This window comes from Lonchura striata, chromosome 37 (assembly GCF_050655825.1).
Source record: "Lonchura striata isolate lonStrDom1 chromosome 37, ASM5065582v1, whole genome shotgun sequence".
Classification (NCBI taxonomy): Eukaryota; Metazoa; Chordata; class Aves; order Passeriformes; family Estrildidae; genus Lonchura; species Lonchura striata.
In genome coordinates, this window is record NC_140739.1 from 14,415,512 (window position 1) to 14,432,340 (window position 16,829).

Genomic DNA, 16,829 nt, shown 5'->3' on the forward strand with positions numbered 1-16,829 from the left:
TCATCTCCCAAGGCATCAGGAACACCTGGAGATCTTCCTCATCTCCCAAGGCATCAGGAACACCTGGAGATGTTCCTCATCTCCCAAGGTGTGAGGAACACCCGGAGATGTTCCTCATCTTGCAGGTCTGAGGAACCTGGAGCTGTTCCTTCCACCTCACGCACACACCTCAAACATGTTGTTCAGCATCTCGCCGATCTTGGGGGCAGGAGTGCTGAGCAGCATCACCTCCAGCATGGTGTCCATGGAGCGCAGCGCCTGCAAGGAGGACACAGAGCGGTGGCCGTGGTCCTGCTGTCCCGGGATTTCGGATTTTTGGGATGCCCAAAACCACCAAATTTTGGATTTTTGGGGTGCCCAAAACCACCTGGATTTTCGATTTTTGGAGTGGGTAAAACCACCTGGATTTTGGATTTTTGGGATGCCCAAAACCACCTGAATTTTTGATTTTTTGGGTTGCCCAAAACCACCTGGATTTTGGATTTAACCACCTGGATTTTGGATTTTTGGGGTGCCCAAAACCACCTGGATTTTGGATTTTTGGAGTGGGTAAAACCACCTGGATTTTTGATTTTTGGGGTTGACCAAAACCACCTGGATTTTGGATTTTTGGAGTGGGTAAAACCACCTAGATTTTGGATTTTTGGGGTGCCCAAAACCACCTGGATTTTCGATTTTTTGCGTTGCCCAAAACCACCTGGATTTTTGATTTTTGGGGTGCCCAAAACCACCTGGATTTTGGATTTTTTGGGTTGACCAAAACCACCTGAATTTTGGATTTTTGGGATGCCCAAAACCACCTGGATTTTCGATTTTTTGCGTTGCCCAAAACCACCTGGATTTTTGATTTTTGGGGTGCCCAAAACCACCTGGATTTTGGATTTTTCTACCTGAATTTTGGATTTTTGGGGTGCCCAGGAGCATCTCAGAGGGTTTGGAGGCTCCTCCAGCCCTTACCTGAGTGCAGAGCGCCACTTCCATGCGTGACATTTCCCGGAGCGGGCGGAGGTGAAAGACGCTGTTGAAGCAAAGTTTTAAAACTTTTTTGGTCTCCAGCACGATCCCGATGGTGCTGCCAAGAGAGAGAGAGACTCAGTAGACAGAAAAAAGCTTTAAAATCGTGGGGATTTAGGGTTAAAAATAAAAAAATTAATTAAATTAAAACTAAACTTATTGGGCCCTGGAAAAATAAACACCCGTAGCACATGGAGAAATTGTAGTTGCTAGAAGTGCAGCTGTTTGTGATAAATTATGTAATTGTTAGATGTGATTATTGTTTAGTTACTAAATATAATTGCTGTTTAATCATAATAATAATATTATAATTATTTATAATTATATATGATATATATAATTATTATACTTAGATTATATATATTATATTATTATACTATTATATTATATATTATAATATATAATATATAATATATAATATATAATATATAATATATAATATATAATATATAATATATAATATATAATATAATATATTATATTGTATATTGTATATTGCAACAATATATTATATATATTATTATTATTATACATATATATATATATATACTTATATATATTATAATACTATAATTACTTATATTACTTATAAGAATAATAATGAGAAACTGGTCAGGGGCCTAAGAAAGATCATGAGAAACTCATGACGATGTACACAATAAAACAGTATAAGTTTAATAATTAATATGTAAATTATATAAGGATAGAATATAAAATATAGGTAATAGGCATTGGGGAAAAACTACAAATGTTTAGCATGTAATATGCCATATAAAAGATAGAAAAGCATCATTTAATATAGGCAATAGGAATTGGGGAAAAATATAAACATTTAACATGTAATGTATCATATAAAAGATAGAAAAGCATAATTTAATATAGGTAATAGGAATTGGGGAAAAACTATAAATATTTAACATGTAATGTACCATATAAAAGATGGGAAAGTGAGAGGAAAAAAATGGTTGGAAATTTGAGGGGAAAAGGGAGGAAAATGTGAGGGAAAAAATGAGAAATAAAAGGGGGAAAATGGTGGGAAAAGTGAGAGGACAAAACGGCAGGAAAATGTGAGGTAAAAGATTGGAAATATGAGGAGGAAAGGGTGGGAAAAGTGAGAGGGAAAAATAGTGGGAAATTTGAGAGGAAAATGGAGGAAAATGTGAGGTAAAAAATGGGAAATATAAGGGGGAAAAGGGTGGGAAAAGTGAGAGGAAAAAATGGCAGGAAAATGTGAGGTAAAAGATTGGAAATATTAGAGGGAAATGGTGGGAAAAGTGAGAGGGAAAAATGATGGGAAATTTGAGAGGAAAATGGAGGAAAATGTGAGGTAAAAAATGGGAAATATAAGGGGGAAAAGGGTGGGAAAAGTGAGAGGAAAAAATGGCAGGAAAATGTGAGGTAAAAGATTGGAAATATTAGAGGGAAATGGTGGGAAAAGTGAGAGGGAAAAATAGTGGGAAATTTGAGAGGAAAATGAAGGAAAATGTGGTAAAAAATGGGAAATATAAGGGGGGAAATGGTGGGAAAGTGAGAAGGAAAAATGGTGGGAAATTTGAGGGGAAAAGGGAGGAAAATGTGAGGTAAAAAATTGGAAATATGAGGGGGGAAATGGTGGAAAAAGTGAGAGGGAAAAATGGCAGGAAAATGTGAGGTAAAAGACTGGAAATATTAGAGGGAAATGGTGGGAAAAGTGAGAGAGAAAAATGGTGGGAAATTTGAGGGCAAAAGGGAGGAAAATATGAGGTAAAAAATGAGAAATATTAGGGGAAAATAGTGGGAAAAGTGAGGGGGAAAAAATGGCAGGAAACTTGAGAAAAGAGTGAGTGAGAAATGTGAGGGGGGGGAATTGGTGAGAAATGTGAGGAGAAAAGGGTGGGAAATGTGATGGGAGAAGTGCGTGAAACACGAGGGGGAAAATGCAGAAAATTTGAGATAACTCGCAGTAAACTGCCCTGAGACCGAACAAGAAGAGGCTGAGGAGGATTTTTTTGGAAGCACGGCTTGGAGGAGAGACTTTTCCAGCACACGGAGCCCCAGAACCGGGCTGCAGGCGAGGATGGAGCCTGTGGGTCGGTACCTGAGCTCGGCGAAAGCCAGCATGGCGAGGCGCTGCACGCGGTCGTTGATCTCGTACTTGGGCTCCAAATCCAGCAGCAGCTGCGGAAAGCACAGCTGGGTTGGAACCCGGCACGGCCACCACAACTTTCTCCCAATCACACTTTTATCCCCTCACGTTTTGGATCATTTTCCCCCCCTCACATTTCCCTGCCTTTTCTCCCCTCACATTTCTCACCATTTCCTCCCTCACCTTTCTTTCCCTTTTATCTCCTTACATTTCTCACCATTTTCCTCCTCACCTTTATTTCCCTTTTCTCCCCTCACGTTTCTCACCATTTTCCCCCCTCACCTTTCTTTCCATTTTCTCCCCTCACACTTCTCACCATTTTCCCCCCACATTTCCCTCCCTTTTCCCCCTCACCATTTCCCTCCTTTTCTCCACTCACATTTCTCACCATTTCCCCCTCACATTTCCCTCCTTTTCTCCCCTCACCTTTCTTTCCATTTTCTCCCCTCACATTTCTCACCATTTTCCCCCCACATTTCCCTCCCTTTCTCCACTCACATTTCCCTCCTTTTCTCCCCTCACCTTTATTTCCCTTTTCTCCCCTCACATTTCTCACCATTTTCCCCCCTCACATTTCCCTCCTTTTCTCCCCTCATCTTTCTTTCCATTTTCTCCCCTCACACTTCTCACCATTTTCCCCCCACATTTCCCTCCCTTTTCCCCCTCACCATTTCCCTCCTTTTCTCCCCTCACATTTCTCACCATTTCCCCCTCACATTTCCCTCCTTTTCTCCCCTCATATTTTGGACCATTTCCCCCCTCACCTTTCTTTCCCTTTTCTACCCCTCACATTTTTCACCCTTTTCTCCCCTCACATTTCTCACAATTTCCCCTTTCTTGCTCCCCACCCTTTTCTCCCCTCACATTTCCCTCCCTTTTCTCCCCTCACACTTCTCACCATTTCCCCCCCCCTCACCTTTATTTCCCTTTTCTCCACTCACATTTCTCACTATTTTCCCCCCTCACATTTCCCTCCTTTTCTCCCCTCACATTTCTCACCATTTTCTCCCCTCACATTTCTCACCCTTTTCCCCCCTCACATTTCTCACAATTTCCCCTTTCTTGCTCCCCACCCTTTTCTCCCCTCACATTTCCCTCCCTTTTCTCCCCTCACACTTCTCACCATTTCCCCCCCCCCACCTTTATTTCCCTTTTCTCCCCTCACGTTTCTCACCATTTCCCCCTCACATTTCCCTCCTTTTCACCCCTCACCTTTCTTTCCATTTTCTCCCCTCACACTTCTCACCATTTTCCCCCTCACATTTCCCTCCTTTTCTCCCCTCACACTTCTCACCATTTCCCCCCCCACCTTTATTTCCCTTTTCTCCCCTCACATTTCTCACCATTTTCCCCCCTCACATTTCCCTCCTTTTCTCCCCCCACCTTTATTTCCCTTTTCTCCCCTCACATTTCTCACCATTTTCCCCCCTCACCTTTATTTCCCTTTTCTCCCCTCACATTTCTCACCATTTTCCCCCCTCATCTTTCTTTCCATTTTCTCCCCTCACACTTCTCACCATTTTCCCCCCACATTTCCCTCCCTTTTCCCCCTCACCATTTCCCTCCTTTTCTCCCCTCACATTTCTCACCATTTTCCCCCTCACATTTCCCTCCTTTTCTCCCCTCACATTTCTCACCATTTCCCCCACACCTTTCCCTCCTTTTCCCCCTCACACTTCTCACCATTTTCCCCCCTCACATTTCCCTCCTTTTCTCCCCCCACATTTCTCACCATTCCTCCCCAGAACTCCCTCCATCCCTGTCAGGATTCCTTGGTTCTTTTTCCCCTTTTTTCCGTGCGTTTCCCCCTCACCTGCACCGTCTCCACCAGCTTGAGCCTGTCGAAGAAATCCCTCAGCTCCTCGGAGAAGTCGCGGAGTTTGGAGTCCCGGCACAGGGTGCAGATGCTGTGGAGAAATTCCAATTTCTGCTCCTTCTCCTGGAACTGGGGGGGACAGCGAGAGCAGCGTGAGGCCGTGGCGTCGAGACAGGGAAAATTTAACCAGGTAAAAATTTAACAGTGAAAATTTAACAGGGTAAAAATTTAACAGAGTGAAAATTTAACCAGGTGAAAATTTAACAGAGCAAAAATGTAACAGAGTGAAAATTTAACAAGGTAAAAATTTAACAGTGAAAATTTAACAGAGCAAAAATGTAACAGAGTGAAAATTTAACAAGGTAAAAATTTAACAGTGAAAATTTAACAGAGCAAAAATGTAACAGAGTGAAAATTTAACAAGGTAAAAATTTAACAGAGTGAAAATTTAACAGTGAAAATTTCACATGGCAAAAATGTAACAGGGTGAAAATTTAACAAGGTGGAAATTTAAGGGTGAAAATTTCACAGGGTGAAAATTTCACATGGCAAAAATGTAACAGAATGAAAATTTAACAAGGTAAAAATTTAACAGGGTAAAAATTTAACAGAGTGAAAATTTAACAGGGTAAAAATTTAACAGTGAAAATTTAACCGGGTGAAAATTTCACATGGCAAAAATGTAACAGTAAAAATTTAACAAGGTAAAAATTTAACAGTGAAAATTTAACCGGGTGAAAATTTCACATGGCAAAAATGTAACAGAGTGAAAATTTAACAGTGAAAATTTAACAGGGTGAAAATTCAACAGAGTGAAAATTTAACAGGGTAAAAATTTAACAAGGTATAAATTTAACAGTGAAAATTTAACAGGGTAAAAATTTAACAGTGAAAATTTAACAGGGTGAAAATTTCACATGGCAAAAATGTAACAGTAAAAATTTAATAAGGTGAAAATTTAACAGAGTGAAAATTTAACAGGGTAAATATTTAACAGGGTGAAAATTTAATACAGTGAAAATTTAACAGGATGAAAATTTAACAGGGCAAAAATTTAACAAGGTAAAAATTAAACAGAGTGAAAATTTAACAGAGGAAAAATTTAACAGAGTGAAAATTTAACAGAGTGAAAATCTAACATGGCAAAAATGTAACAGAGTGAAAATTTAACAAGGTAAAAATTTAACAGTGAAAATTTAACAGAGCAAAAATGTAACAGAGTGAAAATTTAACAAGGTAAAAATTTAACAGTGAAAATTTAACAGAGCAAAAATGTAACAGAGTGAAAATTTAACAAGGTAAAAATTTAACAAGGTAAAAATTTAACAGTGAAAATTTAACAGAGTGAAAATTTAACAGGGTGAAAATTTCACATGGCAAAAATGTAACAGTAAAAATTTAACAAGGTAAAAATTTAACAGTGAAAATTTAACAGAGTGAAAATTTAACAGGGTAAATATTTAACAGAGTGAAAATTTAACACAGTGAAAATTTAACAGGATGAAAATTTAACAGGGCAAAAATTTAACAGAGTGAAAATTTAACAGGGTAAATATTTAACAGAGTGAAAATTTAACAGGGCAAAAAATTAACAGAGGAAAAATCTAACAGAGTGAAAATTTAACATGGCAAATATTTAACAGGGTAAAAATTTAACAGAGTGGAAATTTAACAGGGTAAAAATTTAATAGAGCAAAAATTTAACAGAGTGAAAATTTGACACAGTAAAAATTTAACAGGGTAAAAATTTAACAGAATGAAAATTTAACAGAGTAAAAATATAACAGGGTGAAAATTTAACAGGGCAAAAATTTAACAAGGTAAAAATTTAACAGAGTTAAAATTAAACAGAGGAAAAATTTAACAGGGTAGAAATTTAACAGTGAAAATTTAAAAGAGTGAAAATTTAAAGGTAAAAGTTTAACAAAGTAAAAATTTAACAGAGTGAAACTTAACAGAGTAAAAATTTAACAGTAAAAATTTAACAGAACAAGAATTTAACAGAGTAAAAATTTAACAGAGTAAAAATCCATTTTGATTTAGGTAAAATATGCCACTTTAATCTCTAAATCTGCTGTTTATTCTGGTAACTGCAGCCTTAGCTAACGAGAAAAAAATGCAAATTTCCACGCTAAAAAATAAGAGATAAGAAAGACTCCTCGGGCCTTAAAACAGAGTGACCCAGGAGTTCTTTCTGTGTTTTCTGAAAATAATGAGAAATCAGCAGAATGAATATGTATGAATTTAGGGTGAAATTTTATGCATATGGAAATTAGTAGGTATATAATATATATTGCGTTACTATGTATATGTGTATATATATTAAAAAAAACGATACTATATATATATATATATATATAAAAAACTGTATATATATATAAAATACGCTATATATATGTAAAAAGTACTATATATATAATACTATATATATTTAAAATAATGTATATATGTAAAATAATATATATGTAAAATACCATATATATGTAAAATACCATATATATGTAAAATACTATATATATAAAATACTATATATATACATAAAATACTAGATATACATGTAAAATACTATATATATAAAAATATTATATATAAAAAAATACTATATATACGTGTAAAATACTATATATATATTTATAAAATACTACATATGTATAAAATACTATATATATAAGATACTATATATATCTAAAATACTATATATATATAAAATACATGTAAAATACTCTATATAAAAAATACTATATATATATGTAAAATACTATATATATATGTAAAATACTATATATATATATATAAAAATATATATAAATATATAAATATAAATATATATATATAAATTAAAGGAATATAATAAAAAAGGATGGGGAGTTCTCAGAGCAGGTCCATTATAGGGCAATGAGCCCTGAGCACTGTGAATAAAACCACCCATTCCCTAAAAATTTTATTTTCTGTGAATAAACACACCCATTCCCTAAAAATCTTCATTGGCTGTGAATAAACACACCCATTCCCTAAAAATATTTATTTTTCTTTATTAAAAAAAAATATGGATATTGATCTAGCACCGATATCCAACGGTGAGGGACAAAAATTCTCTAAAAGTTTTAAGTTAAAAAGTGTGTGTTTAGCCACAGCCAATTGTGAATAAATTGTTTTTGGACAATTGGACAATGGACAATTGGACTACAATTGTCTGATGTTCCTAAAAGCTATTTGTCAGTTTATATTCTTCATTATAAATGCAAATAAATAAACACCGTGCTGACAAGGAATCAATTATTAGTTAAAAAACTCCTAATTTCATCAAGGTCTGCTCATTTATTGATATTATTTTAATTAACTCTAGTAAGGATTATTGATTTTTTTCATCCTATTATTATTTTAATTTACTCTAGTAAGGTTAATTTCTAACTCAAATCTCTAAATTCCTCAAAATTTACGTTTCAATTGTAATTGTGGGTTTGATTTTTCATTGCATTATTATTTTACTTAACTCTACTAAAGATAATTGATTATTTCATCCTATTATTATTTTAATTTACTCTAGTAAGGTTAAATTCCAACTCAAATCTCTAAATTCCTCAAAATTTAATTTCAATTGGCATTGCGAGATTTGATTTTTCATCCTATTATCATTTTAATTTAGTAAGGATTATTGATTTTTTCATCCTATTATTATTTTAATTACCTCTAGTACTGCTTATCTCCATCCTATTATTATTTTAATTTACTGTAGTAAGGTTAAATTCTAACTCAAATCTCTAAATTCCTCAAAATTTAATTTCAATTTGCATGGCAAGATTTATTTTTCATCCTATTATCATTTCAATTTAGTAAGGATGATTGATTTTTTTATCCTATTATTATTTTAATTTAATCTAGTAAGGTTAAATTCCAACTCAAATCTCTAAATTCCTCAAAATTTAATTTCAATTGGCATTGCGAGATTTGATTTTTCATCCTATTATTATTTCAATTAAGTCTAGTACGGATTATTGATTTTTTCATCCTATTATTATTTTAATTACCTCTAGTACTGCTTATCTCCATCCTATTATTATTTTAATTTACTGTAGTAAGGTTAAACTCTAACTCAAATCCCCAAATTCCTCAAAATTTACATTTCAATTTGCATTGCGAGATTTGATTTTTCATCCTATTATCATTTCAATTTAGTAAGGATTATTGATTTTTTCATCCTATTATTATTTTAATTTACTCTAGTAAGGTTAAATTCTAACTCAAATCTCTAAATTCCTCAAAATTTAATTTCAATTGGCATTGCGAGATTTGATTTTTCATCCTATTATCATTTCAATTTAGTAAGGATTATTGATTATTTCATCCTATTATTATTTTAATTTACTTTAGTAAGGTTAAATTCTAACTAAAATCCCCAAATTCCTCAAAATTTAATTTCAATTGGCATTGCGAAATTTGCTTTTTCATCCTATTATCATTTCAATTTAGTAAGGATTATTGATTTTTTCATCTTATTATTATTTTAATTACCTCTAGTACTGCTTATCTCCATCCTATTATTATTTTAATTTACTCTAGTAAGGTTAAATTCTAACTCAAATCTCTAAATTCCTCAAAATTTAATTTCAATTGGCATTGCGAGATTGGATTTTTCATCCTATTATCATTTCAATTTAGTAAGGATTATTGATTTTTTCATCCTATTATTATTTTAATTTACTCTAGTAAGGTTAAATTCCAACTCAAATCTCTAAATTCCTCAAAATTTCATTTCAATTTGCATTTAGAGATTTGATTTTTCATCCTATTATTATTTCAATTTAGTAAGGATTATTGATTTTTTTCATCCTATTTTTATTTTAATTTACTCTAGTAAGGTTAAATTCTAACTCAAATCTCTAAATTCCTCAAAATTTAATTTCAATTGGCATTGCGAGATTTGATTTTTCATCCTATTATTATTTCAATTAAGTCTAGTACGGATTATTGATTTTTTCATCCTATTATTATTTTAATTACCTCTAGTATTGCTTATCTCCATCCTATTATTATTTTAATTTACTCTAGTAAGGTTAAATTCTAACTAAAATCCCCAAATTCCTCAAAATTTCATTTCAATTTGCATTTAGAGATTTGATTTTTCATCCTATTATCATTTCAATTTAGTAAGGATTATTGATTTTTTCATCCTATTATTATTTTAATTTACTGTAGTAAGGTTAAACTCTAACTAAAATCCCCAAATTTCTCAAAATTTACATTTCAACTGGCATTGCGAGATTTGATTTTTCATCCTATTATCATTTCAATTTAGTAAGGATTATTGATTTTTTTATCCTATTATTATTTTAATTTACTCTAGTAAGGTTAAATTCTAACTCAAATCTCCAAATTCTCAAAATTTAATTTCAATTGGCATTGCGAGATTTGATTTTTCATCCTATTATCATTTCAATTAAGTAAGGATTATTGATTTTTTCATCCTATTATTATTTTAATTACCTCTAGTACTGCTTATCTCCATCCTATTATTATTTTAATTTACTCTAGTAAGGTTAAATTCTAACTAAAATCCCCGAATTCTCAAAATTTAATTTCAATTGGCATTGCGAGATTTGATTTGTCATCCTATTATTATTTCAATTTAGTAAGGATTATTGATTTTTTCATCCTATTATTATTTTAATTTACTGTACTAAGGTTAAATTCCAACTCAAATCCCCAAATTCCTCAAAATTTACATTTCAATTGACATTGGGAGATTTGATTTTTCATCCTATTATTATTTCAATTTACTAAGGATTATTGATTATTTCATCCTATTATTATTTTAATTACCTCTAGTACTGCTTATCTCCATCCTATTATTATTTTAATTTACTCTAGTAAGGTTAAATTCCAACTCAAATATCTAAATTCCTCAAAATTTCATTTCAATTTGCATTTAGAGATTTGCTTTTTCATCCTATTATCATTTCAATTTAGTAAGGATTATTGATTTTTTTCATCCTATTATTATTTTAATTTACTCTAGTAAGGTTAAATTCTAACTAAAATCCCCAAATTCTCAAAATTTACATTTCAATTTGCATTGCGAGATTTGATTTTTCATCCTATTATCATTTCAATTTAGTAAGGATTATTGATTTTTTCATCCTATTATTATTTTAATTTACTCTAGTAAGGTTAAATTCTAACTAAAATCCCCAAATTCCTCAAAATTTCATTTCAATTTGCATTTAGAGATTTGATTTTTCATCCTATTATCATTTCAATTTATTAAGGATTATTGATTTTTTCATCCTATTATTATTTTAATTTACTCTAGTAAGGTTAAATTCTAACTAAAATCCCCAAATTCCTCAAAATTTAATTTCAATTGGCATTGCGAGATTTGATTTTTCATCCTATTATCATTTCAATTTAGTAAGGATTATTGATTTTTTCATCTTATTATTATTTTAATTACCTCTAGTACTGCTTATCTCCATCCTATTTTTATTTTAATTTACTCTAGTAAGGTTAAATTCTAACTCAAATCTCTAAATTCCTCAAAATTTAATTTCAATTGGCATTGCGAGATTTGATTTTTCATCCTATTATTATTTCAATTAAAACTAGTACGGATTATTGATTTTTCATCCTATTATTATTTTAATTACCTCTAGTACTGCTTATCTCCATCCTATTATTATTTTAATTTACTGTAGTAAGGTTAAATTCCAACTCAAATCTCTAAATTCCTCAAAATTTAATTTCAATTGGCATTGGGAGATTTGATTTTTCATCCTATTATTATTTCAATTTAGTAAGGATTATTGATTTTTTTATCCTATTATTATTTTAATTTACTCTAGTAAGGTTAAACTCTAACTAAAATCCCCAAATTCCTCAAAATTTAATTTCAATTGGCATTGCGAGATTTGATTTTTCATCCTATTATTATTTCAATTAAAACTAGTACGGATTATTGATTTTTCATCCTATTATTATTTTAATTACCTCTAGTACTGCTTATCTCCATCCTATTATTATTTTAATTTACTGTAGTAAGGTTAAATTCTAACTCAAATCTCTAAATTCCTCAAAATTTACATTTCAATTTGCATTTAGAGATTTGATTTTTCATCCTATTATCATTTCAATTTAGTAAGGATTATTGATTTTTTCATCCTATTATTATTTTAATTTACTCTAGTAAGGTTAAACTCTAACTAAAATCCCCAAATTCCTCAAAATTTAATTTCAATTGGCATTGCGAGATTTGATTTTTCATCCTATTATTATTTCAATTTAGTAAGGATTATTGATTTTTTCATCCTATTATTATTTTAATTTACTCTAGTAAGCTTAAACTCTAACTCAAATCCCCAAATTCCTCAAAATTTACATTTCAATTTGCATTTAGAGATTTGATTTTTCATCCTATTATCATTTCAATTTAGTAAGGATTATTGATTTTTTCATCCTATTATTATTTTAATTTACTGTAGTAAGGTTAAATTCCAACTCAAATCTCTAAATTCCTCAAAATTTAATTTCAATTGGCATTGCGAGATTTGATTTTTCATCCTATTACCATTTCAATTTAGTAAGGATTATTGATTTTTTCATCTTATTATTATTTTAATTACCTCTAGTACTGCTTATCTCCATCCTATTATTATTTTAATTTACTCTAGTAAGGTTAAATTCTAACTCAAATCTCTAAATTCCTCAAAATTTAATTTCAATTTGCATGGCAAGATTTATTTTTCATCCTATTATTATTTCAATTTAGTAAGGATTATTGATTTTTTCATCCTATTATTATTTTAATTTACTCTAGTACTGCTTATCTCCATCCTATTATTATTTTAATTTACTCTAGTAAGGTTAAATTCTAACTAAAATCTCTAAATTCCTCAAAATTTAATTTCAATTGGCATTGCGAGATTTGATTTTTCATCCTATTATCATTTCAATTTAGTAAGGATTATTGATTTTTTCATCCTATTATTATTTTAATTACCTCTAGTACTGCTTATCTCCATCCTATTATTATTTTAATTTACTCTAGTAAGGTTAAACTCTAAGTCAAATCTCTAAATTCCTCAAAATTTAATTTCAATTTGCATTGCGAGATTGGATTTTTCATCCTATTATTATTTCAATTAAGTCTAGTACGGATTATTGATTTTTCATCCTATTATTATTTTAATTTACTTTAGTAAGGTTAAACTCTAACTCAAATCCCCAAATTCTCAAAATTTACATTTCAATTCGCCCCCGCAGATCCTCCGCCCGCCCCGAACCCCCTCGGGTACCTTCGCCGGGCTCCGAGCAAAAGCTTCGACGAAATCCACCGTGTGCTTTGCATGAAGCGGCACCCATCCGGGATCTGAAAAAGAGGGAAAAAATCCAAATTATCGCCGCCGAGGACGGATGCGGAGCTGGGATTCCTTCCCCGCCGCGACGCTCACTGAGGTGCAGCTCCTCCACCGCGGTCACCGAGGTGGGTTCCTCAGAGTCCTTCTCTCCGATAACCTCCACCACCTCCCGAAAAGCCACTTTGGGTCGTTTTGGGGGTTTTTTCTCCATTTCGGATGAGACAAGAATGCAATTTGGAATGTTTTAGGTCAGACGCGAGCCAGCACCGTGCTCACCCGTCGCTGTCCTGGCGGACAGTGCGGGGCTCGGGTGGGTTCCGTGGTCGCCAGGGGTGCCGCGGGTGACAAATCCTTTGTGACATCGCCGCGGTTTTTATCCTCCCGCCGGGACGTTCCGCGACGAAAAACCCGCTGTGGAAACGCAGAATTTTTCAAATCAAACGCAGCAAAGCGATAGAGCAGAGCGGGCGCGACTTAAGGGGGAAAAAACCCAAATTTAATAAAGCTACTCCTGGTGTTTTACTATAAAAAATAAAGCGGAAAAAACCTGCAAAATTCAAATTAAAAGATTAAAAAATGTTCCTTTTCTTACCACTCACCTCGCAACAAGCTGGACTTCGATCAGGTTCACACACTCCTGATAATCAATATTCAGTTTATTGAGGGATGCCCTCCAGATTATCAATATTTAATTTATTGAGGGATTCCCTCCAGATAATCAATATTTAATTTATTGAGAGAGGCACTCCACATAATCAATATTTAATTTATTGAGAGAAAGAGGCACTCCAGATAATCAATATTCAGTTTATTGAGGGAGACAGGCCCTGCAGATAATCAATATTTAATTTATTGAGGGAGAGAGGCACTTCAGATAATCAATATTCAGTTTATTGAGGGATGCCCTCCAGATAATCAATATTTAATTTATTGAGGGATTCCCTCCAGATAATCAATATTTAATTTATTGAGGGAGAGAGGCACTTCAGATAATCAATATTCAATTTATTGAGAGAGGCACTTCAGATAATCGATATTCAGTTTATTGAGGGAGACAGGCCCTGCAGATAATCAATATTTAATTTATTGAGGGAGAGAGGCACTTCAGATAATCAATATTCAGTTTATTGAGGGAGGCACTCCAGATAATCAATATTTAATTTATTGAGGGAGAGAGGCCCTCCAGATAATCAATATTCAGTTTATTGAGGGAGGCACTCCAGATAATCAATATTCAATTTATTGAGGGAGAGACACTCCAGATAATCAATATTCAGTTTATTGAGGGATGCCCTCCAGATTATCAATATTTAATTTATTTAGAGAGAGAGGCCCTCCAGATAATCAATATTTAATTTATTGAGGGCTTCCCTCCAGATTATCAATATTTAATTTATTGAGAGAGGCACTCCACATAATCAATATTCAGTTTATTGAGAGAGGCGCTACAGATAATCAATATTTAATTTATTGAGGGAGAGAGGCACTCCAGATAATCAATATTCAGTTTATTGAGGGATTCCCTCCAGATAATCAATATTTAATTTATTGAGAGAGGCACTCCACATAATCAATATTCGGTTTATTGAGAGAGGCACTCAAGATAATCAATATTCAGTTTATTGAGGGAGAGACACTCCAGATAATCAATATTTGATTTATTGAGGGAGGCACTCCAGATAATCAATATTCAGTTTATTGAGGAAGAGAGGTGCTCCAGATAATCAATATTTAATTTATTGAGAGGCATTCCAGATAATCAATATTCAGTTTATTGAGAGAGGCGCTCCAGATAATTAATATTCAATTTATTGAGGGAGAGAGACCCTCCAGATAATCAATATTTAATTTATTGAGGGAGAGAGACCCTCCAGATAATCAATATTCAGTTTATTGAGGGATGCCCTCCAGATAATCAATATTTAATTTGAGAGAGGCCCTCCAGATAATCAATATTCAGTTTATTGAGGAAGAGAGGTGCTCCAGATAATCAATATTTAATTTATTGAGAGGCATTCCAGATAATCAATATTCAGTTTATTGAGAAATTCCCTCCCGATAATCAATATTTAATTTATTGAGGGGTCTGTGACCCCCAAAACCACAACAGCCACCCGAGGAGGGATGGAGGAGAGCAGCCAAAAAATATTAAAAAAATAAAAATAAAAGATTAAAAATTTAAAAATATATAAAAAATTAAAAAGAAAACACATTTTTAAAATAATATAAAAATATTTTAAAATTTAAAAAAATTTCAAAAGATAAAAATATTTAAAATAGAAACGATGTAAAAATATATAACATATATGGAGGAGAGCAGCCAAAAAATATTAAAAAAATAAAAATAAAAGATTAAAAATTTAAAAATATATAAAAAATTAAAAAGAAAACAAATTTTTAAAATAATAAAAAAATATTTTAAAATTTAAAAAAATTTTCAAAATATAAAAATATTTAAAATGGAAACGATGTAAAAATATATAACATATATGGAGGAGAGCAGCTAAAAAATATTAAAAAATATAAAAATCAAAGATTAAAAATTTAAAAATATATAAAAAATTAAAAAGAAAACAAATTTTTAAAATAATAAAAAAATATTTTAAAATTTAAAAAAAAATTCAAAATATAAAAATATTTAAAATAGAAACTATATAAAAATATATAACATATATATAAATATTAAAATTATTAAAAATATAAAATTAATATTAAAAATATTAAAAATTTAAAAATAAAAATATATAAAGATATGAAAAATATAAGAATATTAAAAATAACATATAAAAATATATTAAAATCTGAAAAACATAAAAAATATAAGATAAAAAATGAAAATATAAAAAATAAAATATAAAAATATATTATAAATATGAAAAATATAAAATATATAAAATATATAAAAATATAAAAATATTTAAAGATATTAAAAATATTAAAAATTTAAAAATAAAAATATATAAATCAAAATATAAGAATATAAATATATAAAAAATATGAAAAATATAAAAATATTTTAAAAGTTAAGAACATAAAAATATGAAAAAAAATATAAAATAAATTAGAAATAAAAATAAAATATAAAAAATATAAAAAATATAAAATACATTAAAAATACAAAATATATAAAATTTATATAAATATATAAAATATATAAAATATATATAAAATATAAAAAATATTAAAAAACATTACAAATATAAAAAGTAAAAAATGCTAAAAAATATAAAGAATATAAAAATATATAAAAATATTAAAATATGAAAAATATGGAAAATCTAAAAATATTAAAAATATCATAAATATTAAAAATATAAAAATATAAAATATATAAAAATATAAAAATAAAATAAATAATACAATATAAAAAATTGGAGGAAATGTGAGGGAAAAAATGAGAAATGTGAGGAAGAAATGGTGGGAAAAAGAAAGGGGAAAAGGAAGGAAATGTGAGGGGAAAATGGGAAATATGAGGGGGAAAAGGGCGGGAAACGTGAGGGGAAAAGGAGGAAAATGTGAGGGA

At 30.9% G+C, this 16,829-nt stretch overlaps 1 protein-coding gene across 2 annotated transcripts in view; it reads right to left on the reverse strand.

Moving 5' to 3' along the window:
- Positions 1–14,046, reverse strand: part of LOC110483345 (uncharacterized) — a 35,683-nt gene extending 21,637 nt beyond the window's left edge. Inside the window, exons 1-7 of one of the 2 annotated variants that reach the window (XM_077789860.2) lie at positions 13,906–14,046; positions 13,583–13,717; positions 13,244–13,317; positions 4,953–5,084; positions 3,092–3,171; positions 958–1,072; positions 169–258 (exon numbers count right to left, since the gene is read on the reverse strand). In XM_077789860.2, the coding sequence (XP_077645986.1) occupies positions 169–258; positions 958–1,072; positions 3,092–3,114 (228 nt within the window). In that variant the 5' untranslated portion in view covers positions 3,115–3,171; positions 4,953–5,084; positions 13,244–13,317; positions 13,583–13,717; positions 13,906–14,046. Of the gene's footprint in view, positions 1–168; positions 259–957; positions 1,073–3,091; positions 3,172–4,952; positions 5,085–13,243; positions 13,318–13,399; positions 13,718–13,905 lie in introns of both variants that reach the window. The other variant, XM_085565800.1, reaches the window with a different exon arrangement.
- Between the last annotated feature and the right edge of the window lie 2,783 nt (positions 14,047–16,829).